The 23,839-nt window shown below is 35.5% G+C and overlaps 2 protein-coding genes across 2 annotated transcripts in view; both read left to right on the top strand.

The window, feature by feature from the left end:
* Window positions 1-15,761, top strand: part of LOC142348123 (palmitoyltransferase ZDHHC4-like) — a 44,061-nt gene extending 28,300 nt beyond the window's left edge. Inside the window, exons 6-10 of the mRNA XM_075399306.1 lie at window positions 5,795-5,921; window positions 6,280-6,400; window positions 6,951-7,171; window positions 11,017-11,228; window positions 15,313-15,761. Coding sequence (XP_075255421.1) covers window positions 5,795-5,921; window positions 6,280-6,400; window positions 6,951-7,171; window positions 11,017-11,228; window positions 15,313-15,626 — 995 coding nt within the window. The 3' untranslated portion in view covers window positions 15,627-15,761. The remainder of the gene's footprint in view (window positions 1-5,794; window positions 5,922-6,279; window positions 6,401-6,950; window positions 7,172-11,016; window positions 11,229-15,312) is intronic.
* A 534-nt stretch (window positions 15,762-16,295) lies between these two features.
* On the top strand, window positions 16,296-23,133 carry LOC142348020 (uncharacterized). The gene is made up of 4 exons (XM_075399186.1): window positions 16,296-16,446; window positions 21,288-21,518; window positions 22,303-22,543; window positions 23,105-23,133. Exons 2-4 carry the CDS (start codon window positions 21,336-21,338, stop codon window positions 23,131-23,133), a joined length of 453 nt encoding a protein of 150 aa, XP_075255301.1. The 5' UTR covers window positions 16,296-16,446; window positions 21,288-21,335.
* Window positions 23,134-23,839: the final 706 nt, after the last annotated feature.

Here is a 23,839-nt window from a genome sequence, read left to right as displayed (position 1 = left end):
GATATCGCTTTATTTGCATATTCCGATTATCGAGATGTAAGTTTTGTGAGCTCTTATTGCCTCCATTAAGCGCGGAACAATCTTTTCTGTATTGAAAAGTTTTGTTTCAAGGGTACTTTAATGAAGCATTATTTTGTTAAGCTTCATTTACAGGTTGCGCAAGTTTTTGTAATCGTAAATTTTGCAGTACTGCGGGCAGAACTATTTACTAAAATTGCAGATTTTATTGGCAGTTCAATAATAGAGATGCCTGCTACCTCAGCCGTACAATTTTAAATAATATTTTGGGCAATGGACATAATACTTAACTCGTATTAACAAACATTTTCATTTGTAGGACAGCTTTATAAAGACATGAGAAAAAAACTTCCATCCTTAAATTATTCATTTTTTAAGATCAAAAGTGCTCTCTTATTCACAATTTTAAGCCGGTGAACTAAGTTAGTCGTATATTAAGTTCTAAAATTCAATTGAAAAGTGCGCCAAAAATGGTTTTTTTAATTGCCGGAAAGCATTAGCTGGAGCTATTGATCTTCTCTTGGTTTTTTGCAACTCGAAGAATTTTAATTGTATTGGGTCTTCTGTTTTTTTTTCGTTTTTTTAACATATTTTTAAGATCGTTAAAGTCATTTTTGCAGAATTCGATTTGATCAAGCGGAAACAGAAAGTGGAGCAAAAAGGCTAGTGGCTTTACCGCGTGAAGTTTGATCACTCTAGTTTTAAAGTAGAGTGAGAAAACGCTGTTGGAACAAAACTTCGATTTCTCGCTATTGGTACATTTCAAATTGTGGGTGTAAGTAGTGGAATCATTAGAACTCGTACAGCGCGCATGATTTTGGCAAAAAAGGTAGCGCTTAGTTTTTATCGCCTCTATTAAGTGAGGAGCTATCTTTTCTGCATTGAAAAATTTTATTTCAAGGGTATTTTAATGAGGCATTTTTTTGTCAAGCTTCACTTACAGATTGTGTGAGTTTTTGTATACGTAAATTTTGCAGTACTGCGGGCATATCTTTTTGTTAAAATGTCAGATTTCATTGGCGGTTCAATAACAGAGATGTCTGCTACCTCAGCCGTCCAATTTTACATTGTATTTTGGGCAATTGACATCATACACAACTAGTTTTAACAAATATCTTCATTCGTAGGACAGCTTTATTAACACATGCAAAAAAACTTCCATCCTTAAATTATCATTTTTTTAAGATCAAAAGTGCTTTCGTATTCCCAATTATAAGCCGGTCAACTAAATTAATCGTATTTGAAGTACTAAAACAGAATTGAAAAGTGCACCATAAATGGTTTCTTGTTAATTGCCGGAAAGCATTAGCTGGAACTATTGACCTTCTCTTGGTTTTTTGCAACCCGAAGAGTTTTAACTGTATTGGGGCTATCTGCTTTTTTGTTTTGTTTTTTATTTTTTCAAGATCTTTGAAGACCGTTTTTTCAAAAGTCATTTTTGTCAAGCCAAAACAGGAAAAGGAACAAAAGCGCGAGTGGCTTTCCCGTATGAAGTTTATTCACTCTAGTTTTAAAGTAGAGTGAGAAAACGCTGTTTGAACAAAGCTTTATATTCTCGCTATTGGTAAAATTCAATTTGTGGGTCTAAGTACTGGAATCATTAGAACTCGTACAGCGGAACGGATTTCGGCAGAAAAGATATCTCTTAGTTTTTGCATTCTCGAGTTATCGAGATTTAAGTTTTGTGACCTCTTATCACCTTCATTAAGTGAGGAGCAATTTTTAAGTGAGGAGCAGTTCAAGAATGGAGATGACTTCTACCTCACTCGTCCAATTTTAAATAAAATTATGGGCAAGCGACATAATCCTTAACTAGTGTTAACAAACAATTTTCGTAGGACAGCTTTATTAATTCATGCAAAAAATCTTCCATTCTTAAATTGTTCTGTTTTGCAAGATCAAAAGTGCTCTCTTGTTCGCAATTTTAAGCCTGTGAACTAAATTAGTCGTATATTAAGTACTATGCCGGTAATTATTAGCTGGAGCTATTGACCTTTTCTTGGTTTTTTACCACTCAAAGAATTTGAACTGTATTTAGGCTATCTGTTTTTTCGATTTTTTTCACATATTTTCAAGGTGTTTGAAGTCAATTTTGCAGAAGTCATTTTGGTCACGCCGAAACAGGAAGTGGAGCGAAAAGGCGAGTGGCTTTGAAACATTTTTTTCACTCTAATTAAAGTAGGGTGGCAAAAGGCTGTTTGAAAAAACTTCACTTTCTCTCTAGTGGTGATTTGTTTGCCTGCGGCCTTTTCACTTTGATTGTTATTGTTTAATTACTCGAACGAATATTGTAATCGTATTGGATTTTTATGCAAACTTTTGCTGCACTTTTTTGACTTTTCAGGTGACTGCTGCACACTTAACTTTTTCGTTTTGCGTGATCTAAATATCTCTCTCGCAATTTTAAAACAGCTGAGTTTAAGTGGCGACATTTCAAAAAGTGCGACCAAATTAGTGTCATTTTTTCCACTTAAAATATATTGGTGTCATCTATTAGTGGTTATAATAGCATATAATAACCTCTAATGAGGTTATTGGAATCCCCCATTGTCATTTTAATCCCCTTCTGTCCCCCGACTGAAGTGTGCTACAATAGATTACAGCTCCCACTCGTGGTTCGAGAGCAATTATTCCGATGTTAGTCGATTTTTTTTTCAGTTTTTTTGTCATTTAAAAGGGTTTGCCGAGCCCACTCGTAGTCATATTTTGGTCTAGTTTTTGTGCATGCAATGATTTTTTGTTGATGATGTCATGACTTGGCGTGTTATATTTTCTTGCCGAGCTTTTTGTTACGACCACATGACGTCACGGTCACCGATCACTCTACATCTGCTTTTTATTTTGTGATTATGCGTAAATTGCGTCGTCATTTTGCACTTTTAATGGAGCAAGTTTTTTTGCAAGCCGACATTCATGGTAAAAATACTTTTTTAATATTTTTTGAGCCCAAATTGGTGCTAGTCGTAAGTTGGCGTCTGTAAAAGTTGATAATGGTCTTCTGCAAGACGTAATATCTTGATAATTCAAACTGATGCATTATGATACCAGTTTTACAATATTTTTTTTTCATTTTGATCTTTAGTGTTTTGAACTTTAGAGGCAAATTAATCTTCAGAATTTGATTATAGGTGTCTGAATGGTTTCCGCAAGCAAAAAAATTGTTCTGAAGATTTTAACATGACAAATTTTGGCAATTTTTCAAAGAAAAATTCTTTCATGTGTTGACAAATTTTTTCATTTTCCGAGTTTTTCTATTGTCAAAACCCAGCGAAACTTCTCCAGGGATTGATAAAGGTTTAGTGCATAGTTTCTGGCAATGGAAAGGCTATCAAGATATTAATTTCACGAATTCTGGCAACTTTTCAACAAGATTTGCGATTTTCAAATTTTTTGATATGATCGTTTTTCATTCGTCAATTGTAATGAACGATTCAAGCGCTCGAAGATTGGATATTGTTTAGTTTTTGACGTTATTGAAATGATTTTGTTAAGCTTTTAAATTTAAGATCTTTTGCAAATTTTGTTGTTTGCATTTTTTTCATTTTTTTTTAATTTCGTTATTTTTCAAAGATTTTTCGAGCTTTAGGAGCCAACGAAGCTTCTTGAAAGTTTATGCATGAATCGATAGTTTTAGTGGCATATTTTTATTTTGGTGAACAATAACGTCGAGAACTTGATCAATTTCTTTTTAATATTTTGCTACTTTTCAAATTTTTACCATTTTGTCTAGGTTTTGCGTCTGTTTGTCGCTTAAATGTGCAGCCTGATTTCTACTAACCTGCAATTTTTGTGTAGGTTTTAGCAAGAAAGCAAGAAAAATGGTTTTGAAGCCCTAATTATGCAGAATTAGACAAATTTGCGATCAAGTTCCCTCTTTTCAATGTCTTGGAATGTTTCGTGCCTTTTTCAATTTTTCTGAGCTAAAGTCTGAGCTGATTGTCAATTTTTTAATTTTTTTTGAGTTGGTGCTGCCTATATTCGTAACTTTCTCCACTACAATTTAGGTTTTGAAGATACTGGCAACAAGGAACTGATTGCCTTTTGAATACCAAGCAGCTTTTTTCATATCTGCCAAGTTTTCTTCTTTTTTTACATATTTTAGCAAAAACCATGGTATTCAAGACGCCGTTTCTAAATGTATATAAGCTGTTAATTCTTTCTTTTTAATAGCCGCCCTCATGTTCTCAGCCGGCTATTATAGCGCTCCTATTTTTTTTTACTTCGTCGAACTTTTTTTCGCTTTACCCATTTTGCCGCTTTTTCGATATTTTGCGTGAATTCTTTTTGACTTCTCTGGGCTAGTTTCACTCTTCTGTCATTCTGCTCAAAGTCCTTATAAATAGCAGCTGCTCAGCAAAGCAATTCAAAATGAAGAGAGTTAGTATTAAAAAATCAAAGTCAGAAATAGAAACTGGATAAACCCATAAAGGCCATTTTTAGATGCCGGGTACTTGAACCTTGATCTCATAAGTTTTAGTAACTATCTGTAATGCTTATTGGTATTGATACTAGACCCTGTAGCCTCTCACTGAGAGACAGGAGTTTGTTCAATTACAAAAGCACATCAAATTAATTCGCGCTTATAAATGTTTGTTTACAAAAATCAATTTTTGTTGACATTTTCTTTTCTTTCAATCCCAATAGAGTTATGGGAATCAACAGCGGCTATTTTCCGGCAATCTACCGGGTATATTTTGTGTTTCAAGTTTTTTTTAAACCATTTTTGGCTGGAATTAATCAATTGGTCTGCTCGTCAGGTACAGTGGATTTAAGTGAATTACCTCACTCTCAAAAATTACTCGCTTAAAATGATTTTTTTTAATTTTAGTTCATGGAAATAAGATCAACTGAGTCTGTGTCACTCTAATTGAAGGTTTTTTTGAGATCAGCAATAAGTCCTGCAGATTTCTAGAAAAGTTAACAAGTTTAGCAGTTAATTAAAAAAATTTTTCTATACAAAGTTTTGTTGATTTTAGTCCGAGAAAACGCCATATGGTACAAAATCATGTATCTTTCTTTCCATCAAAATATGTCTTTTTTTAATATTCAAAATATAATGGATTAATACAAATCTTTGTTATCAAACTTTGATTCGGAATCAAATGTTTTTGCTCATTAATTAAAAGGAGACAAATTTTTCGTTTTGGTCTGTTTTAATCTTTTTGAGACTACAGATCAACGGAGCTTTCGCAATGTTATTTCCTGACAATCTGCCACCTATGTTTTGCTATGTACAGCACATTGTTCTATAATGGGCTCCAGCATCGTTTAGAGTCCCTGATAGATGTTGCCCCCACATCAGAGAAGCCGCAACTATTCCGGATTTATCACCGCCTCAACATAAGCTGACTGATAGTTTTCTTAATTCAATAAGTGTGCGCGTGGTAAACAAAATGTGCCAAAGTACTCGCAATTTACCCGTATTTTGTCCTTTTGTGTTATAAGAGAGACTACTGAGGAAGCTAGTACTAGGTCAGGTCATTTATAATGAAAGAAAGTAAATTAGGCAAGTTTTAATTGTAACAATAGTTCATTTGTCAACGCCTCGCGGGCTACGGCCATGCTTGACCTGGAAACTATCCCAACCGATCGTGATATAAAATTAACCACTTGAAGTATGATAAAACATGCTCAAAAGCTAATCTGTGATCGGATGAATCAACCGAAAGAGTGAAGGGGTGGATTTGGTTATCATGTCATTGGGTATTTTGGCACGTTGGTTACTTGGCCTTGGGTAAATTTTCATGAAACCGTGTAGTGTCTATTTTGTGTTAAGGTAGCTGTGACGTCTGTGTGTACAGGGCAGACCACCACTGTGTCTGGATCAACAATTGTGTGGGTGGGAAGAACACCCTCCTATTCCAACTTTTTCTCGCATCTCTAACCATAGAGAGTCTGTTCGGGTAAGTTAAAGGCAGCGGAGAGAGAGAGAGAGAGAGAGAGAGAGAGAGAGAGAGAGAATTTTAATTATTCTTTTTGATTTATTGTGCTGAAACCACATGATTTTTTTTTGCGTTTTTAACCGCCTCTAAATTAATATAATAAAGCGGCATGTGTGTTGGTTTGACCTGTGATACATTTAATTAAACTGTGTTGGAGGCTCATCAATGCTATTAAAACGTAGTGACTGTGTTGAAGGCTCGTCAATGCTTAAAAAACGTAGTGATAAGTAGAAAGTTTATCGAATGGTACAAGTTTCATCCCTATAATACTTTATAGTATTCAGTGAATTGGGAGTGGAGTCGTTGTTTGTTGTTACAGTGCGTACTGTCTCTGGGGAGTGATAACAGACGCTGCCTCCTTTGCCAGACTCTGGGAAATGAGGTACAGAGACAACATCACTCAGACTGTACATCCCGTCAACTCATTCATAGTTGCACAGGTCAGCATCCTTCAAACAAATCAACCCAAATGATGATCTTTTAATGCCTGCTGGTGTACCTGGATAAAGCAAACATTCAAGAGAGAGACATGAAAAGTCTAGTTTGAAACATGAATATAAATAAAGAAAAGAATGGATAAAAGCGAGGAAATGTATCATGCTCATTTGAACGTCGGCCGTTTCTCGAAATTTAGCCTTTGTTTGAAGTTTGGGACACGTAATTGTGTAGACATAATGTACCGTGAGACTTACATGCCCCTCCACTTTAGAGTGTTTAAATGCCAAATCGTAATGATTCTGAAAATGTAAAAAGAAAAATGAGGCTAAAGTCTTTTCTTTGAAAATGACTATGGCTATAGATTGCTACAGAAAATGGCGGACCTAGTCGAAACCAAATGGTTATTTTGCAAAATCTTGTAAGTCGAATAATTATCTTGCAACAATTCCAGAGTTTTCTAGATGAAGGGCTATCTTTTAAGATCTGTCAAGGTGAAGGGTTATCTTGCATGATAATGATTCGAGGTGACTGGATGAACCTTATGTGTTTCAGCACATGTTCAAACAATTCCCTCGTATCGTGAGCCTAGCGTTACTCTATCTACTATTGGGGATTGGACTTGCTGTCTTCTTCCTTTTCCATCAGCTATTGATTCTATCCAATTACACGACCAGAGAGATGTTCAAAAGGAAACCCACTATTAGCAATGATGACACAGTGGACAATACTGGTGGTGCTGGCAAAAGCAGAAAAGGCAACCAGAGTACATTAAGGTAACGATTGAATTCAGCCTGAAATGGTTTGATATTTTAAAATTAACCCTGTATTGTTGATTGCTCTCAAACGAAGTTTAGCAATTATGTAGTCCTGTGGTCTTTTTAATGCAATTTTTCGCATGACCGATATTTTGTCTGAACCATTTGACTTCTGTCCTCAAAAACCAGATAAACAGGTAACGCTCGGAGGGCATTCAATTCTTTTAGAACCTAAAGCCTAATCAGCCTCTAAGAATGCGATTCACTGAAATTGTTTTGAGGAGAGAATTTCATGGTGTGAAGGGCGGTTTTTAATCTTGAAAGTTTGACCTCCAGTCACACCCGACTCGCCCCCAGTCCACCCTCCTCCGACTGGTAGTTTGTACCCCCCCACCCCCCCCCCCACCCCTCCCTCTACCCCTCTCATCCAGTCCTCCCAGCCCTACCCCCAATCGCTTGACCCCCCCCCCCCCCCCCACTCATTCACCCCAATGCTAGCATCTCTGAGCCCCAGCAGGGTACTACCGAAGCGAACCGCTCGTCGGTCGTTTGAGATCAATTCACCTGACTTTAGTCGGTAATGTTTTTAATTGCTCCCAAACGCAGTTTGTGGCAATTATATCCGAACTGCGGTCTTTTCAACGCAATTTTTTGCTTGACCGATTTTCCGAATTAGTTTAAGAGACATCATTTCATGATATGACGGGTGGTCCTCAGATTTTGATCCCTCCCCTCTATTAAGCGCACTGCTTCCTCATGCTCCCTCGCCCCCTCCCTCATCTCCCCGCCTCATGCTCACCAATCGCAATTAAGCTAAAGCTAGCCTCCCTTAGCCGCGCAGCTGGCCACTGACGAAACCAACTGCTCATCAGTCGTTTGAGAATAAGTCACCCGAAGTTATTTGGTTATGTTTAATAGCCGCCGTCAGCCTCTCAACGGCCATTATTTAGGCGCTGTCCTTTCTTTAATTCGGTATACCTTTTGATCACATTTTTGTTTCTTTTACCTAAGTCACGATTTCCACGCTTGTCTCGTGACTTAACTCACTCACAGTAATTAAGTCATAGTGCATTGGGTTAACAAGGTTCATTAGAGTGATTGCCAGCTGACATTAGTTTTCAGCTTAATGGCTTTCAGTTTAAAGCTGAATTAAGTATGGTTTTAGAATATAACTGAAACTGAACGAGAAATGCTATGTTTCTGTTAAGAGGCAGCATTTTTGTACGATTTAAGTCACTATTTGTTTAAACTGATCTGATTAGTTATAAGTGGGATAGAAATGGGGTAAACTGACAATGCCCAGGAATTGAGACTTAATTTAAAGTCTAAATGCATTGAGTTATTTAAGTTCTTTGGAGTATACAGTTAATTGTTCCGACCCCATTTGTGGGGGGGGGGGGGGGGGAACTATATACTCAATTGGGTTTTTTGTTCAGACAATTTTGGCCGATCGATATATTCATCGTAGAGAAATGTGAGTGGTATCATTAAAAAGCTCGTCCAACGTAGAATTCGAAACTAAAAAGATTTTTTTTTTAATTTCGTTTTTTTTCGAGGAGTTATCGAGGATTGAAGTTTTGTGTGAACAACGGATATTTGACATGATTTTGTTCACTTTTAGTGTAATTTTTCTTCAAACTAAAATGTTTTATAAAAAATATTAATTCAAAATTATATTCCACGCCACAAAATATATCATTTTTGGGTTGCTAATAGACGAAAGGAGATAAAAAGACCAGTTCTGGTCACATAGGGAAGTTTAATATCAAAAAATTCGAATTCTATTTCAGAGCTCTTTTTCGGAAAAACTTTTCAAATTTTTTTGTTTAAGTTACTTAGAGACTAGCCACTTTTCATATCGAGGTTCCATTGATGACAAACCCGAATTACAGTCAAATGAAGCCCAGTGAGCAAAAAAAAAAACGTTTTTCTTTTCGAGGTTTTACTAAATTTTTGGAGTCCTGTGGCATAGAATCGTTGACTAAAAGTGCAATAGGTTTCATAATAGGCATTACGTGAACCTATCTAGTACTTTGAGTGGACATCTAATAGCTGGTAAGACTTTAAAAATGATTTTTCGAAAAAGAAAACAAGAGATCATAAACTATTTTCGAGAATTTTAAGTCGGTCTCGGTAGAGACAGGACCCCCTTCCTTTCAACTGCAACCAAATTTAATCTGGTTAGTGATTTTATCTTCTAACTATTGGTTATTTGATTTAAATACCACAAGATTTCCAATTTTTTTTTTTTAATTTTTGGATATTTTTGTATTATTTGTTCCTCTTGAAATCTTATCACCTTATCCTGATATTGATAGCTCCCATTGGCTTAGAGAAGACGTTCATTGGATCATAGATAAAGTTTTCAGAGGAAAGTATATGGTTTAAATGGCGTCGACACTTTCTTCTTGCACTTTTCTACTGAGTTTTTGGTTTTTGCCTGTATTCGTTCTTGTTTCCATAGTCATAGGACTTATTTTGATGTCTTATTGATTGCCTTTACATGAAAAATATTCTTGTCATCACATCGAGGCATAACTGAGCTTATTTTTTTACTGCCGTTGAAAGCTATTGAGTTTAGTGGCTGTTGAGTCTATAAAAATAATTTTTCGATTTTTTTTTTGAAAATTAACTAATCTTAAAGGTATTTTCGTGAACAGTAATTCAGTCTCAGTGATGACCGGACCCCTTTCTTTCTACTTCAACCACAATTAATGTCGTTAGCGGTTTTATCTTCATTCTAGGTTTAAACTTGTCCTCCTCATAAACTTGTTGTCATGGAGGTTGAGTTCACCATGTTTAACGAACTTTATGAAAATTCGGGCTATATGAGAACACTTTTCGACACATCTGAATGTCGGTAAGGGATCAAATGAGGCTATCTTTCGGTTATGTTTGATAACCCTTTTTTGAATGAACAGGAATTTGATTAAATTTGCTTTTTTCCAATTTGATTAAACAATTTTCGCCCTGGTTCTATATTTTTTAGACGTTAATTGATGAATTGCTCCTTTGCAATTTTTGTTTAAATGACGTTTGAAGTTTTTCAACGGTTTTGCAATTTCAAGCAATGGAATTTTATTAATAGCCGCCCTCATCTTCTCAGCCGGCTATTATAGCGCTCCTATTTTTTTTTACTTCGTCGAACTTTTTTTCGCTTTACCATTTTGCTGCTTTTTCGACATTTTGCGTGAAATCTTTTTGGCTTCTCTAGGCTAATTCCTCTCTTCTTGCATTCTGCTGATAGTGAGTCAGTATAAAAAAATCAAAGTCAGAAATAGAAACGGTATAAACCCATAAAGCCCAATTTTAGATGCCCGCTATTTGAACGTCGTTCATATAGGTCTTAGTTACCATCTCTAATGCTTATTGGCATTGATAGTAGCCCCTGTAGCCTCTCTCTAAGAAACAGAAGTAGGTTCAACTACGAAATGCCATCAAAATAATTCGGACTTAAAAAATGTTTTTGTACAAAAATCTTTTTTTTCAATATCTTCTATTCTTTCAATCCCAATCGTGCTTATTGGAATCAACGGCGGCTATTTTCCGGCAATCTGCCGGGTATGTTTACTATTCGGTTCAGTTCTTTAATTGAAAAGAGTTCAGAAACCAGTTGCAAAGAATTTATTAATTTAGATATCATCAATGAGTGCAGTTGTTGCGTTTCGATTGCGTAGCTGCTGGAGTATTTTGAAACGCTGTGATCCACGAACGAAAAAATACTTTGCACATATCTATTCCAGTTCTTTCTTTGATGTACATCATTCGTGTCTCGCCTTCATCATAAAAGTAAAATTGCGTAACTACTGTAAATGATGTTAGTGTTTACTGCAGTTTATTGAATTTTATTGCGTCTGTTCTAGGATTAAGAGGAGTGACAAAAACAAAATGCAGAGGATGTCTAATTATGAAGCGGAGAAATGTGATCGATCATCATCATCAATAAAGATATCACCACAAGTAGCTGAAAATACGATTACGTCATCAATATCTGACAGCTCAGTGTCTTCTATGGCAGTAGATGGAGATCAGAAGAACGGGAAAAGGGAGGAAATAATGAAGAAAATAGAAGACGGTGAGAACAAGAATAAGCAAAACACGTTCAGAACTGTAACATGAATTGTATAGGTTAGGTGGCTTGATGAAGTCAGTGAGAAAAATTGAAATTAAACGAGAAAGTCATACCGGTTCAAGCTTAAATTAAAAAATTTTGGACTTTATCTGCATTGACGTAATCTTTCTTGAAACCCAAACTTGCGAGTTTCAGATCTGGCTCTATATATAGGAAAATCGGATCTTTTCCGTTTGTTTACTTGAAGAGCCGGCGAGATTCCTACTACTGGTGGTTTGGTGCAACTTTCTCGATTTACACCCACCTCCAACAGCACCACGAATAAAGTTGTTGTATTGTTCAATAATGGTGCTTATATACATATATAAGGTCCCTGAAATTTGAGGTCCCATTGGCTTCAGTTTTAGTTGGGAACGAAAAGCACTAACTGGTTATCGAATATTATAATGCGTCATGCTCTTGATGCTGAAGGTGATTTGTATCAAAGCTTTTCTCGTACGACACTACTCGCTTTCTTTTACCCTCTGTCATAAGCACAGGCTCTATTTTGATCAGCACGTTGGGCTTCATCTCTTGTTCTGTTTCGGGTAGTTCTTGGAGGTCAATTTGGGTGATTTCATCTTCCAAACTAAATAGGAAACATGGAAAGACTTTTGTTCTCAAATTACGGAAGAAGAGGTCGATTTTAAGCTTCGCGATGTGTGGAGTTAGTTTTGTCTTAAGTTGTTTTTGTTAGAGGTTTACGTTAAGTTTCTCACTAACCTGGTGAGTATTGCAATATTCTTTTGAACGGATCGAGTTATTAATTGCTATCAAACAATTTTTGTGGCCATTATTGGTCCAACCTTCCATGAAAGGGTGGTTTAGAAACTTAGCACCAGCCCGACTTTTTCTGTGAATCCAATTTTGACTGATCAATGAGATAATCTTCTTTTTCGGAGAGATAAATCAGGTGCCTTTAAAAGGTTTGAAGGTATTATAAAATTTGGACAAAACTTTTGGGAACTTTTTACTTTGGGAAAAAAGATAAAAAAGTGACTGCGTCCACATTTGTAGTAAAACTGTGGAAACTCATTTATACTCAGTGAATGTAATCTTTAGAAATGTTTGACTTGTAAAAAATAAGATAAGCACACAAACTCTAAGTCTAAATCAGCCTCACGATTCGTCGTATTTGTGTACATGGTGTTTGTTTGATAAGTATTTCTTTCTGTTTGCACTAGGCAGCATCTATTCTTCGCTGCTAACCAATTCATTGTTTCCAATTATTGAAGGTAAGTTTTTTAGGCTGCATTTTCCCATCTCAGCAAGTTGCTTCGGCATTTTTTATGTGTTCCATATTTGCAGGTTTCATCGAACCAAATGCAGTGATTACTAGTATTGCCCAGCTTTTATATTGGGTTACACAACGTGGAAAACAATTTACTATGTTACATCAAAATAATATACGGGGCCTTAGCTGAGAAAGTTGAAAATTGATTGAATTGCAGTTGAGAAGACAATTTCATGGCGTGGAGGGTAATTATTCAAATTTTTCACCCCCCCCCCCCCCCCCCAGTTACTCCCACTACCAACTCCCATCATTTCAATAGAAAAATTCGTAGGTTAATTTTTCATCAAAATATTCCTTTTAACTGATAGTGAAATTTGATGGTTTGTGAATAAAAGACGAGCGAAATAGTAAAAATCCCGGAGCGTGAAATTATTACGTTGCTAGTTATGAAAGCGTTTTGGTGTTGGTAGAAAGCTTTATTCAATTTATAATGTCTAAATGTATGATTTTTTTTTACAAATCTTCAACATTTGTTAACATATGATTTGTTCAAATATTACCTATGAATTCTACCAATGCTCTTTGTTTGGGTCATGTTTGGCTTTTAAGACTCGAAGACCTTCATTTATTTTGTTATAGCTGCGAAGCTGTAAGCTGAGCGTAGCTATATTGCGGTGCTCTTGGTTTTTTTTTGTTTCGTCGTCTGACGCTTCATTTTCGTTTTACATTTGTTCTAGAACATTCTGTCTCGTCACTGCTTAAATGGCTTTTTCGCGCTTGATTTCACGCTTTCTGCGTGACCTAAATTGCGGTTATTCAGAAACAGAATCTGTTCCTAAAACAAAGTTGATTGTAAGAAAACAGATTGTATGGTCCGACAGCCGAGTGGTTAAGGCGACTGTATGTTAATCCGGAGATCGCCGGTTCGAGACGCGACAGGGAAACTTTTTTGCACCCAAAAACAACCTCCTTTGAAATAAACTTGTAAGTTTTATAGGCGGCGGCGATAACTATTATCAACTCACTTCTGTATCTTTTTCCATCTGTATTTTACGGCACGCAAGTCTATTTCGCAGCTATTCCGGCAATCTGCCGGCTATGTTTTCTATTGGAACATTGATCGTTTTCACACATAGGTCAACATTTAGCGAACCTTTGGTCTGCTTTTAATGAACATTAATGAGTAATTGCAGGTATAATTCAGGGTTAAAAGGGAGTTCGAAGCTTTAGTCCTACTGTACTGCCTTTGTTTTCGGTTTTTTTTGTTGTTTCTCCAATATTTCATGTTTTGAGCTCTTTTTTTTGGATAGTCGTTTATGATCATTGGTTTAAAAAGCGTACTGATGTGGTGTTTTTGGTCCGAGTAGGCCGTTTTGCATAAAACAGACACTTCCCTACATACTTCTGTAGGTGTACGGGTAGTGTATTTTTCGAATAAAGATACTGCTTATGAAATGTGATTATCCTCCCGGAAATAATCGTTTACTAAGAAAATGACTGCTTTTGAGAGGAGTTTTTACATAAACAATGCGCAGTCCATTTCGTGTTACTTAGTTAGTGAAAAAAATCCAGACGAAAGATTGTGAGAAGAGATCAATCGGTCATGAACATTTGTCAACGCGATCAAGATTTTATATATTTCTCAATGAGAATGAGTAATTCTGCTTCATTTAATGGAGTTGTGATGATCAAAATCCAGAAATCTGTCTTACTCTTTAAATAACTGGACCTTTTTAAGGTGATTTAACTCCCATTTTGCAGCTGATTAAAAATACTAATAAAGTTGAGCTTCAGCTCTAAGTTTGTAGGCCTGTATGTAAAGTTTGCTTATAAGTAAACATTAAATATGAACTAGAGAACTAATTTCTCACTAAAAGTTGCGTGAAGAAATCTTTGCAAATTTTCACACTTGCTCTCACTTTTGCTCAAGTGATAGTTACAGTATTGTTCTGGTTAGCTTAAGGAACTAAGAGCTTATAGCAGACCAGGGCGCTGGCTTGGTATGGCAATTGGAATTCACATGTTAAGCATAGGTAAGATTTGATTTTTAAGTGTCATATTTAACTCATATTTTTTGACATTGTCAAGAAATAGCAAAAAAGCTAGAATTTTGTTGGTCCTATGTGTCATCGGCTTTGAGCTCTCATTGACCTAAGCTTTTTAGAACTGTAGCGTGTCACATGCTTAGAGCAATTATTGACTATGCGTCGATTCGGAAAAATCAAGAGAAACTGACTCTTCGAATGTTAGACAACTGCGCTTTAATCAACTCTCGTTTCTGATTCTGTCTTTAATCAAAAGTTTGACCCCCTCAGTCACCACCAGCATCAACCCTCCCCCAGTACCCCCCCCCCTCTACACTCCTGTTGTCCACCCTCCTACAGTTGTCGATTTGAACCCCCTCTCATCTAGCCATCGCAGTTCTACCCCCACCGCTTGAAACCAACCCCCCCTCCCCACCAAACACATTGCTGTCACCCTCCTCCCTAATGCTAGCATCCATAAGCTGCGGCTGACTACAATCGAATCCAACCGCTGGCCTGTCGTTTGAGAGCAATTCGCTCGACTTTAGTCGGTTATGTTTAAAACTATTAACGTGGAAGCATTTCTGTTTAACTGCGGACTAACCTTGTCGGATTTTCACTGTATAATGCAATGAGCAAATTAAAAACAACGACAAGACTAAGTTTTGAAGATAACATAATAATTTTGAGTTTTTCACGTTCTGCAATACTTGTTCACAACAATAGAGCACCGAAATCACCAATTGATGTTTAGCAAGCGTTTATCGTTTGATTTTTTATTCAATTTCAGTCGAAGAAGAATTACCCGAGATAAATCTTCCAAAATCAAGTTTAAGCCCGGAAAGTTCTACCGCTTTGAGGAAGCGCAACAAGCAACCTTCTATTGTGAAATCTGGCGTCAGCATCCACGATTTGCTGCAATCTGAAGAAACGAAACGATCGAAATCTGAAAAGAAACTTGTAAATAGAAGTTCTGCTCCAAGTTCTATAGTGAATAGATTCACGCTATCGAACTCGCCTCACAATTATGGATTTTTGTTGAATATTTTGGACGCTTATGCACCTAAATTGTGCTTTGAGATTAGACTCAGATTAAAAATTTGATCAGTTTCAAACACATTACTTTCCTTGCTAGAAATTATAGTTAACATATTTATAATTGCGCAAATTATTGGAATTTCTTTTATTTGTCTTGTCTGATCTTGTATCATATTTTTAATTGATATATCCTTTCAGAAATTGTTTTTTGATTTCAGTTGGGGAAACATTGTCGCAATCAGAAAAAGGAATTAATCTTTGAAGTTGATGCTAAGAGGTTGGCTTATGTTTAAAATCAAACCGACTGTCATGTATGTACTTGCTTGAGATATTTCATGGACATTAATAGGCTGATGTGGTTATAAAAGCTGCTGTAAAATCAGATTAGTTTGACTTAATTTGGCAAATTCGAGTTGTAAAGAGACAGATGAGAAACGCAGATTGAACTGTGACGTCAGCAAAACATATGCTCTTCAATCTCTCACCACAGGCAAATTTTAATTAGGTCCGTTTTTGCTAAAATTACAAATTAACTTAACGTTGGTATGGATAAGAGATTTGATTAATTTGGGTTCAATACCTGATTGCAAGTTGGGTTTAATTTGAATAATGATCCGGATTTGCACCTGAGAACGGGAGGTTTCTATGTCTTAACAGCCGGAAGGTTTTTACAACGAGGGGGACTTTAATGGCAAGCAAGTACCATGAAAGGTGTGGTGATGTAATTTGATTGAGATAAATTCAACTGAAATGATCCACTGGTCTTCAAGTGCTTGTGCGAATTTCTAATCCATCATTTTTCAATTTTTAACGTGTCAGTTTAGTCGCACAAAGAAGGAAAAGATTGGGAAATTTGGCCGAGCTGCTTATCTAGACCGAATTTAAGGTAAGTCAGAGTTAAGTTTATCTCATTTTTGTGTTCGTTAATTGAAATTACGAAAAAGTTTTTAATCCGAATTGTCATTGCCCAACCTCTTTAAAAAACTAAAAAACGATTTTTATCTAAAGTTAGTTTTCGAATAGGGATCACATAAGACTTAGAGCAGGACTGTCAAACTTAATGACATACTTTGCTGTGTCTTTCCTAATATAAGGGTTATCAAATCTAACAAAAATTGGGTCATTGTCGAGCTTATTCTGAATGGAGAGACAAATAGTTGTAGTTATCAGGTCTTGTCAGATAATGACAAAATCCATGCCATAATGACAAAAGATAAGCCTGCCTGTGTTTAATGGGCTCCGGTGGGCTTTGTAATATTTTTCCGGTTTTGTTTGGATTCCCATTGCCTGATATGAGAATCAGATTACATTTTAGGAACTTTCATTGTTATCTGTAATTATTGTTAGCTTCCTGCGTTTTTTGAGTGACTCCTTCTCTTTAGTCGGGTGAAATTGTCGACTGTCATTTGTGCAAATTGTTTCTGATTCGAGCTTTCACAATAATTCATTGATTTGAATTGAATAGAGGAAACTTTGCTCACTAAAATAATTCGACAAAAGTTATGGCGTTTTCTGAAGTTACGATATAACTAACAGGAGCAATTATTACATTGCCTTGAAATCAAGTTTGAGCTCTTTGTAGTTTATTAAAATTACAGCAATTACGCATTCATAAATTGTACAGGGGTGATTTTCTTATGGTTTATGGAATTTGTTAGCAAAAATGAAACATCAAGAACGAATTAACGCTTTAATTGAAAGGAAGAAATTTAAAGCATTAAGAACGTACAGTTTTCTATCAATAAAGTTTTCTATCCATTAGGAAAAATTAAACCGAAATTAAAGTTATTTTGGATTTTTTTTCTACTTGGCTGAGCAATTATACGTAAGTCGTTGAGCGTTGATGTTACTTTGTTTTTGATTTGTAAAGTTTTGACTGAACATTTCCGTGGAATTTGGACCGGAATTTTTCTTCTTGGAAAAAACCCACTTTTTTATTGCAACAATACACTGAATTAATACCTCAGATGAGATACGTAATGTAGAGAAACGCAATAAGCACTAGAAACGCAATAAGCACTAAGCTTAAGCCCTCACTAAATTACTGCAAGATTAAGAAAAAAATTATCTGTTCTGTGGAAATGTAACATCTCTATAAAACTCGTTATTGAAATGAGCAGCAGCAATAATTGAAAGCACCTTCATTGAACTTGATTCCGTCTCTAGTGGTGTCTGATTCGTTCGCACATGATGTTCCGACCCGAGCTCATCTACATTTTTGACTTAATTGTCAACCAAGTGAAGAGACAACAAAAATAGATGATTGTTTCAAAAAAAATTGTTTCAAAACCTAACTACTAATTGAATTACATAATACCATGCATCATTACAGCGCCCATAAGATCTGTCATCGAAAAGACCACGATAAACAAAATAAACAACAAAATAAGCAAAACTAAAAAATTTACTGCAAAAACTCAATATCTAAATGTAAAAGCACCCAGTAATTTCAAAAGTGCTGAAAAACCTTAACCTTCAACGAAGCAATTCTTGATAAATTTACAGAAAAGTCATTAGATCCGTTATTACGCCAATATGCTAAAAAACGGAAAAAGAAACACAAATATTGACCACTCACAAAACTTATGAAAATGCATATCGTTCACCAAACAAAACATCAGTTACGATATAATATCAATAGAATTTTTTTTTGACTTACATGGAATTAAATGGGACCTCTCATTGTTGAGACTAAGTTACAGTTGACGAAAAGAACAAGAAAAACCGAAAAATTTTTGAAAACGAATAATATCAAAAAATTTCAGACTATTCACTTTAAACTGACTGCATCAAAAACATAGTTCATTAAATTTTCAGTTCAAACCTTATGAGACCTCTCAGCATTCTACGACTACCAAAAAAAACTAAAAAAAAGTCAAAAAAAGCAAAGTCAAATAAAATTCAGGGAGAAAAGTGTCGGAGCAATTAAAAAGTGAATTTTTCAGTAAAAAATTTCTATTTTTCACTAAATTTTCGTTTATTGTTGAAACAGCAAGCGGATGTTTTCTGTTTTTAGAAATATGACTTCAGAAAATTGAAAAAAAGAGAAAGTATATCAAAACCACGATATTATAAAAAAAACACAATATAAACGCAATTAATTTCAATAGCTTTTGACGCTTTTAAGTCAATAAGTATGCTAAACTATGCCTCGATGGGAAGTCTATGTTGTTTGTCATTCATAATTCATATGTTATCAAAAAGACATCACAATAACTCTTATGACATTGAAAACAATAACAAATACAGGCAAAACCAAAATTTAAATGTAAAAGTGCAAGAAGAAATTTTCGAAACCATTTAAACCTTAAGTTTTTCTCTGTGAAAACTTTCTCTGTGATCCATTGAACAACTTTTCTAAGCAAATGGGATCCATCAGTATTACGATAATGTTTTAAGGAACCAAAATAATGCAAAAATATCAAAAAAATGAAATAAAATTAAGAAAACTCCTGGCATCGAAGTCATAATAGTTAGAAGTCAAAAATTCTATCCAAACAAACTTTGGTTGTCAAAACAATGAGAATAATGAAAAGATAATGAAAAAATATCCAAAAAATAAAAAAAGATATGAAAACTCGTGGCATCGAAGTCATAACAGTTAGAAGTCAAAATCGCTATCCAAACAAATTTTCGTTGCAAAAGAAAAGAAGGAGGTCCTGTGTTTATTGAAAGTGACTTAGAGTTCAAAAAAAAAGTTTGAGATTGGTTAAATTTCGAAAAAGAAAATCCAAAATATTATATTTAATATCTGAACAGGCATCAGCTGTCTACTCAAAGCTTTAGATAGGTTCACTTAATGCTCATTAGCAAGCCGTTTTCACTTTTAGTTAACGAGTCTATGCCATAGGACTACAAAAAATTAGTAAAACCTCAAAAAGAAAAGCAAAATTTCATTAAAATTTACAAAAACTCAGACTAGAGGCTAAAAAAAGAAGAACGTTTCCTAGAAGACGGAATTTTTGTTCATCGGGCTTCATTTGATTGTAAATGAGGTTCGTCATTAACAGAATCTCGATATTAAAAGTGACTAGTCTATAAGTGACTTTAAAAACACAAAAAAACGCGAAAATTTATTTTTTTAAAAACACAGCTCTCAAATATAATTCGAGTTTTTTAAGAGTAAACTTACCCATGAGACCAAAACTAGTAGCATTAAATTTAATCTTGAATTAACAGTTTTACAGAAGAAACTCTTAATTTGAACAAAAATTATGCCAAAAGTGAACAAAATCACGCCAAATTTCAAATTCTAAGCTGGACGAGTTTTTTAACAATACCATTCACATTTACCTACGATGAATATATCGATCGGCCAAAATTGTCTGAACAAAAAAACTCATTTGAGTATATAGTTCCTCCCCCCACAAGTGGGGTCGGAACAATGAAGGAAAACTTTTCACCGTTCAACGTAAGGAACCACATATTTTGATTATTAATAGCAGTAATTATTTGAATCAGAGTGCACCAGTGAAAATGAAACTATTTAGTTGAACATAAAACAAGTTTCCAATTGGTTTTGATTGTGTTATGAACGATTATTTTGGCGCTGTCAAAAAATTTTGGCGCTGTCAAAAAATTATTTTGGAGCGTAAAATAGCCGTTTTAATTAGACCGTTTGAAGCTTCTGAAATTTTCGTGGCTGGCAGAACTTCAACAATAGTCAAATAGTTTGAAAGTTTTTGCAATGTTCCAAGTTAACCGAAAGATATCAACCTGCTTTCCATTTATCGTTATATGATTAAAGTTTATATTAACATTAATGATGCATCAATGAAAAATTAATCTGAGAGTTCAGTTTCCTAAAATTACAAGTAGCCATAGTTAGTTAGGCTGAACTTTGATAAGTAATAATTGCTAAATTGAGAGAAATTAAAACTTGCATTTTTTTCTGCAGTTCTACTCCAGTATTGAACAATTCTGAAACTTGGAAGAATCTTGCGAGCTGATTCAGAACGGATACCAATATGCTTGCAAGATTCTTTCTATCTTCGATTTGTTTGCAAAAATCTTGCAAGCTTTTTGATTCATTTTGACAGATGAATAGAAAAGCTGGCAAGAACCTTTCAAGTGAATCAAAAAGTTTGCAAGTTTCTTGCAAGCATCTTGGAACGCGTATGCAGTCGCGTGCAGGATTGGGTCAAATATGCTTGCAAATTTTTCATCGATGACCAGGTTGCATATAATATATAATACAATCCATTAACTTTCGGTACTTTGGTTTTTTAGCAAGTAAGTTTGCTATATATCGGAGAGGGAAAAAACTGACATATCTAAGAACAACGCGGAGTTGTTTCCAAAAAAATGAAATCACACCTTGTTTTTGTTTTTGTTTGGAAACAATCCGTTTGGCGATTAGATTTTCATTTGCGTTTTCAAATAAGTTTACAAATAAACTGCTCAGAGAAAAGATATATCTGAGTCCAAATTTAAATAGATCAATATTTTGGCACGTTTTTAATACATTAAATCTTGAAGTCTATTTTCTTCTCGGTTCATTCATTCTTTTAATTGCTGCCTGTTTACATTTTTCTTATAAAATCGGGTTGAAAATTCAAAGAAGATTCGATATTAAGAATGCCAGTTTTTATTTGGTTAGTTTCATCAGTTTTTCTTGGTTATGTTCTTGCTGGCTTTTTATTATTACGAGCATAGTGTTACGGGAAAATTAAAATTCAGTTGTTGGTATGTTTATTTAAAAAGCACCCTTAAATTAGACATGTTTAGCCAATTCATATCAGCCCTCGAACAACTCCCGACCAATCAAAACCCATAATGAGTTCGTCATCCAATCACATGTCAGTTTCTGGATTTCTCGGCGCAGTTCTATTGGCTGCTCAGCTCCTCTTTTCAATGCAGTCTCTGAGCAGTGTGCTGGGCAGTCCATATAACCTGGCCAACTATCGCAATGCAGCTGGAGGAGGCGGCAAACGATCTTCAGGAAGTGGAATTGATTTGGTAAGATGATCTTGAAGAAGGTCTTTCACACTTTGGTCCACTCCTCAAGTCAGCTTTAATCAGACCCATTTTGGTCCCGAAAACGAGAGATGGAGGAGGGAGGGGGGTTACAGATTAATTTGGGTCGGACACAGAAGGGGGGGGGTTACCCGAGTAGAGGATTTGCTCCAAAAATGACGAGGAAAGGCCCGAGAAATACCCCCTTCAAACATATCCCACAATAGCAGGGCGAATTCAAAAGTAGGGCAAATCGACGAAAGATTAGACGAGAAAGAGGGGTGATGAGAGTTTTCGATCTCATTCAAGTGACTTCAAGCAAATGAAATGAGAGATAATCTTGAAAACAACAACAAACCGTGTCTTGCTATCCTTTTAGATGTCTTGGAATTTCTTCATGGCGGCGGTTAAAGATTTCTGCTACTAGATAATAGATCAATTTTGATGTTCAAAGCGGACAAAAGTCAAAACTTTTTGTGTGTGTGAGACCCTTCTACTAGCAAGAGGTTAAAATTAATTGCTCTAAATTAGAAACAAATTGGTAACAAATATTTCTATTACGTAAAATTTTTATCAGACAAATTTTCGCCTCAGTTTTAAATTATTTTTGAGGATTTTTGTAGCGTATGATTCGTGTGATTTGGCTCTCCATAAGATTATTGGGTTAAACCGCCACCAGGAGCAATTTTAAAGACTTGTGTAAAGTTTTAAAAATATTGCTCTGACTTTTAAGATAAAATGAAGATGGAAATAAATATCCAGTCACCGAATTTTCAATCGATTTCAGTGGGGGCCCAATACTCGAATGTCATTGGATGGATATATGAACCAATTGAAAAGACAGCTGAATTACCCAGACAACAGCAACCCTGGACTACCTGAACCCCAACAGCCTCTGAACCCCCAAGGAATGCAAATAGCCGAAGGAGTTGAATTACGGCCCATACCTGCAGATTTTTTTGGTGGTTTGGATAGGAAGCAGAGCTTGTTTCCAAGAAAACAACAGCCAGGATTGAACAACATTCAAGGTACGCTATTTAAATTGTTTCCAAGAGTTTTTCTAGGACTTAATATGGATCTTTTCAACAATTGCCCCCCCTTTTGCAAAAGGGGGGGCTATTCTTGAATAGAATTTAAGCGAGCTATTTATTAACCAATCAGAGACGACTAATAACTTTCCACGCATGCACATACTATTAAATTGAATAGAATGAAATGCACCGTGGTATAGCAATTAGCCGAACCGGAATACAAAGCGAAAAGAATTTCCGACTGGCGGGTCGGTGGGCGCGCTTCGCGCGCGTCGCGGCTTCGCCGCGATAACCGACCCGCGATTTCCAGATTACATCCCACAGCGCATGAGAGGCATGGCCATGAACAGCGGTCCGCAATTGCGCTTAAACTAATATTCGGCTATCTAAACTGTAGGCCAAGTAATATTGTGGTAAAGTATAGCACAAAAGGGGAGGCGATTCTCTACTAGGTACCAAAGGGGGGGCAATTGTTGAAAAGATCCGGATTATTAAATTAAATTTTCAAACTCAAAAAGAAAAATCAAGCCAATCGTTCCTCAGTTTGTTCTATTTCAGGCAACTTCATTATGCTTGGATTAGATTAACATTGTGTTTTTGCTCTGCTTTGTTGAGTTCACGTTTTTCTTGAGCGTCTGTTTGAAAAAATTCGTTTCGTGCCCACAGTAACATGTCATTACAGAGTAAATAAATGTAAAAATATAGCACGTAGTTTTGGGTGGTGCAGATAATATGCATACAACAAACTTGTGGGAACAAATGGAAAAGATCCAAAAATTGGTTGAAATAAGAATTTCCTTTCACTCGATTTTCATACATTTAAATTTATGTTTGAAGATTGTTAAATTAGACGATATAACCGTGGATTGTAGCATCAGGGTATTTGTTTTTCCAAAAAAACCATAATAAGTCAGAGAATTAGCAAATTCTAGAGAAAACTGTTTTATTAGCTGTAACTGTGTTTTCGAAAATAGGCCGTGTTTTGCAAAAGATTTTCAGTGAAATTTTTGGTGTAGCCTAATATTTTTTACTTAGCTTAAGAATTTTTGAATAGTTTTGGAAAAATCCGTCTAACAAAGTGTGTATCAAATTGCAGGATTTTTCTCGTGTTTTGAAGAGCTATCGAACTGACCGAGACAGCGCTTCTACCAATTAACGTGGACTATTTAGTTCATTTAAACCCTTCATTTCCTCAAAACGTACCTTAATACATGTTTAAAGGGTCTTACAGTGTTAGATATGGCGACAAAAGAACAATTATACTAATTTATGTATGCTATTACAGAATAGATT

The sequence above is a fragment of the Convolutriloba macropyga genome, chromosome 10 (assembly GCF_964194025.1).
Source record: "Convolutriloba macropyga chromosome 10, txConMacr16.3, whole genome shotgun sequence".
NCBI lineage: Eukaryota > Metazoa > Xenacoelomorpha > Acoela > Convolutidae > Convolutriloba > Convolutriloba macropyga.
This window is presented reverse-complemented; position numbering and strand designations above follow the sequence as displayed.

Coding starts and splice junctions, on each gene's coding strand:
- LOC142348020 (XM_075399186.1), top strand. CDS start 21,336: ATGAGTTCGTCATCCAATCACATGTCAGTTTCTGGATTTCTCGGCGCA. Junction 21,519..22,302: donor CAGGAAGTGGAATTGATTTG/GTAAGATGATCT, acceptor AATCGATTTCAG/TGGGGGCCCAATACTCGAAT. Junction 22,544..23,104: donor AGGATTGAACAACATTCAAG/GTACGCTATTTA, acceptor GTTCTATTTCAG/GCAACTTCATTATGCTTGGA.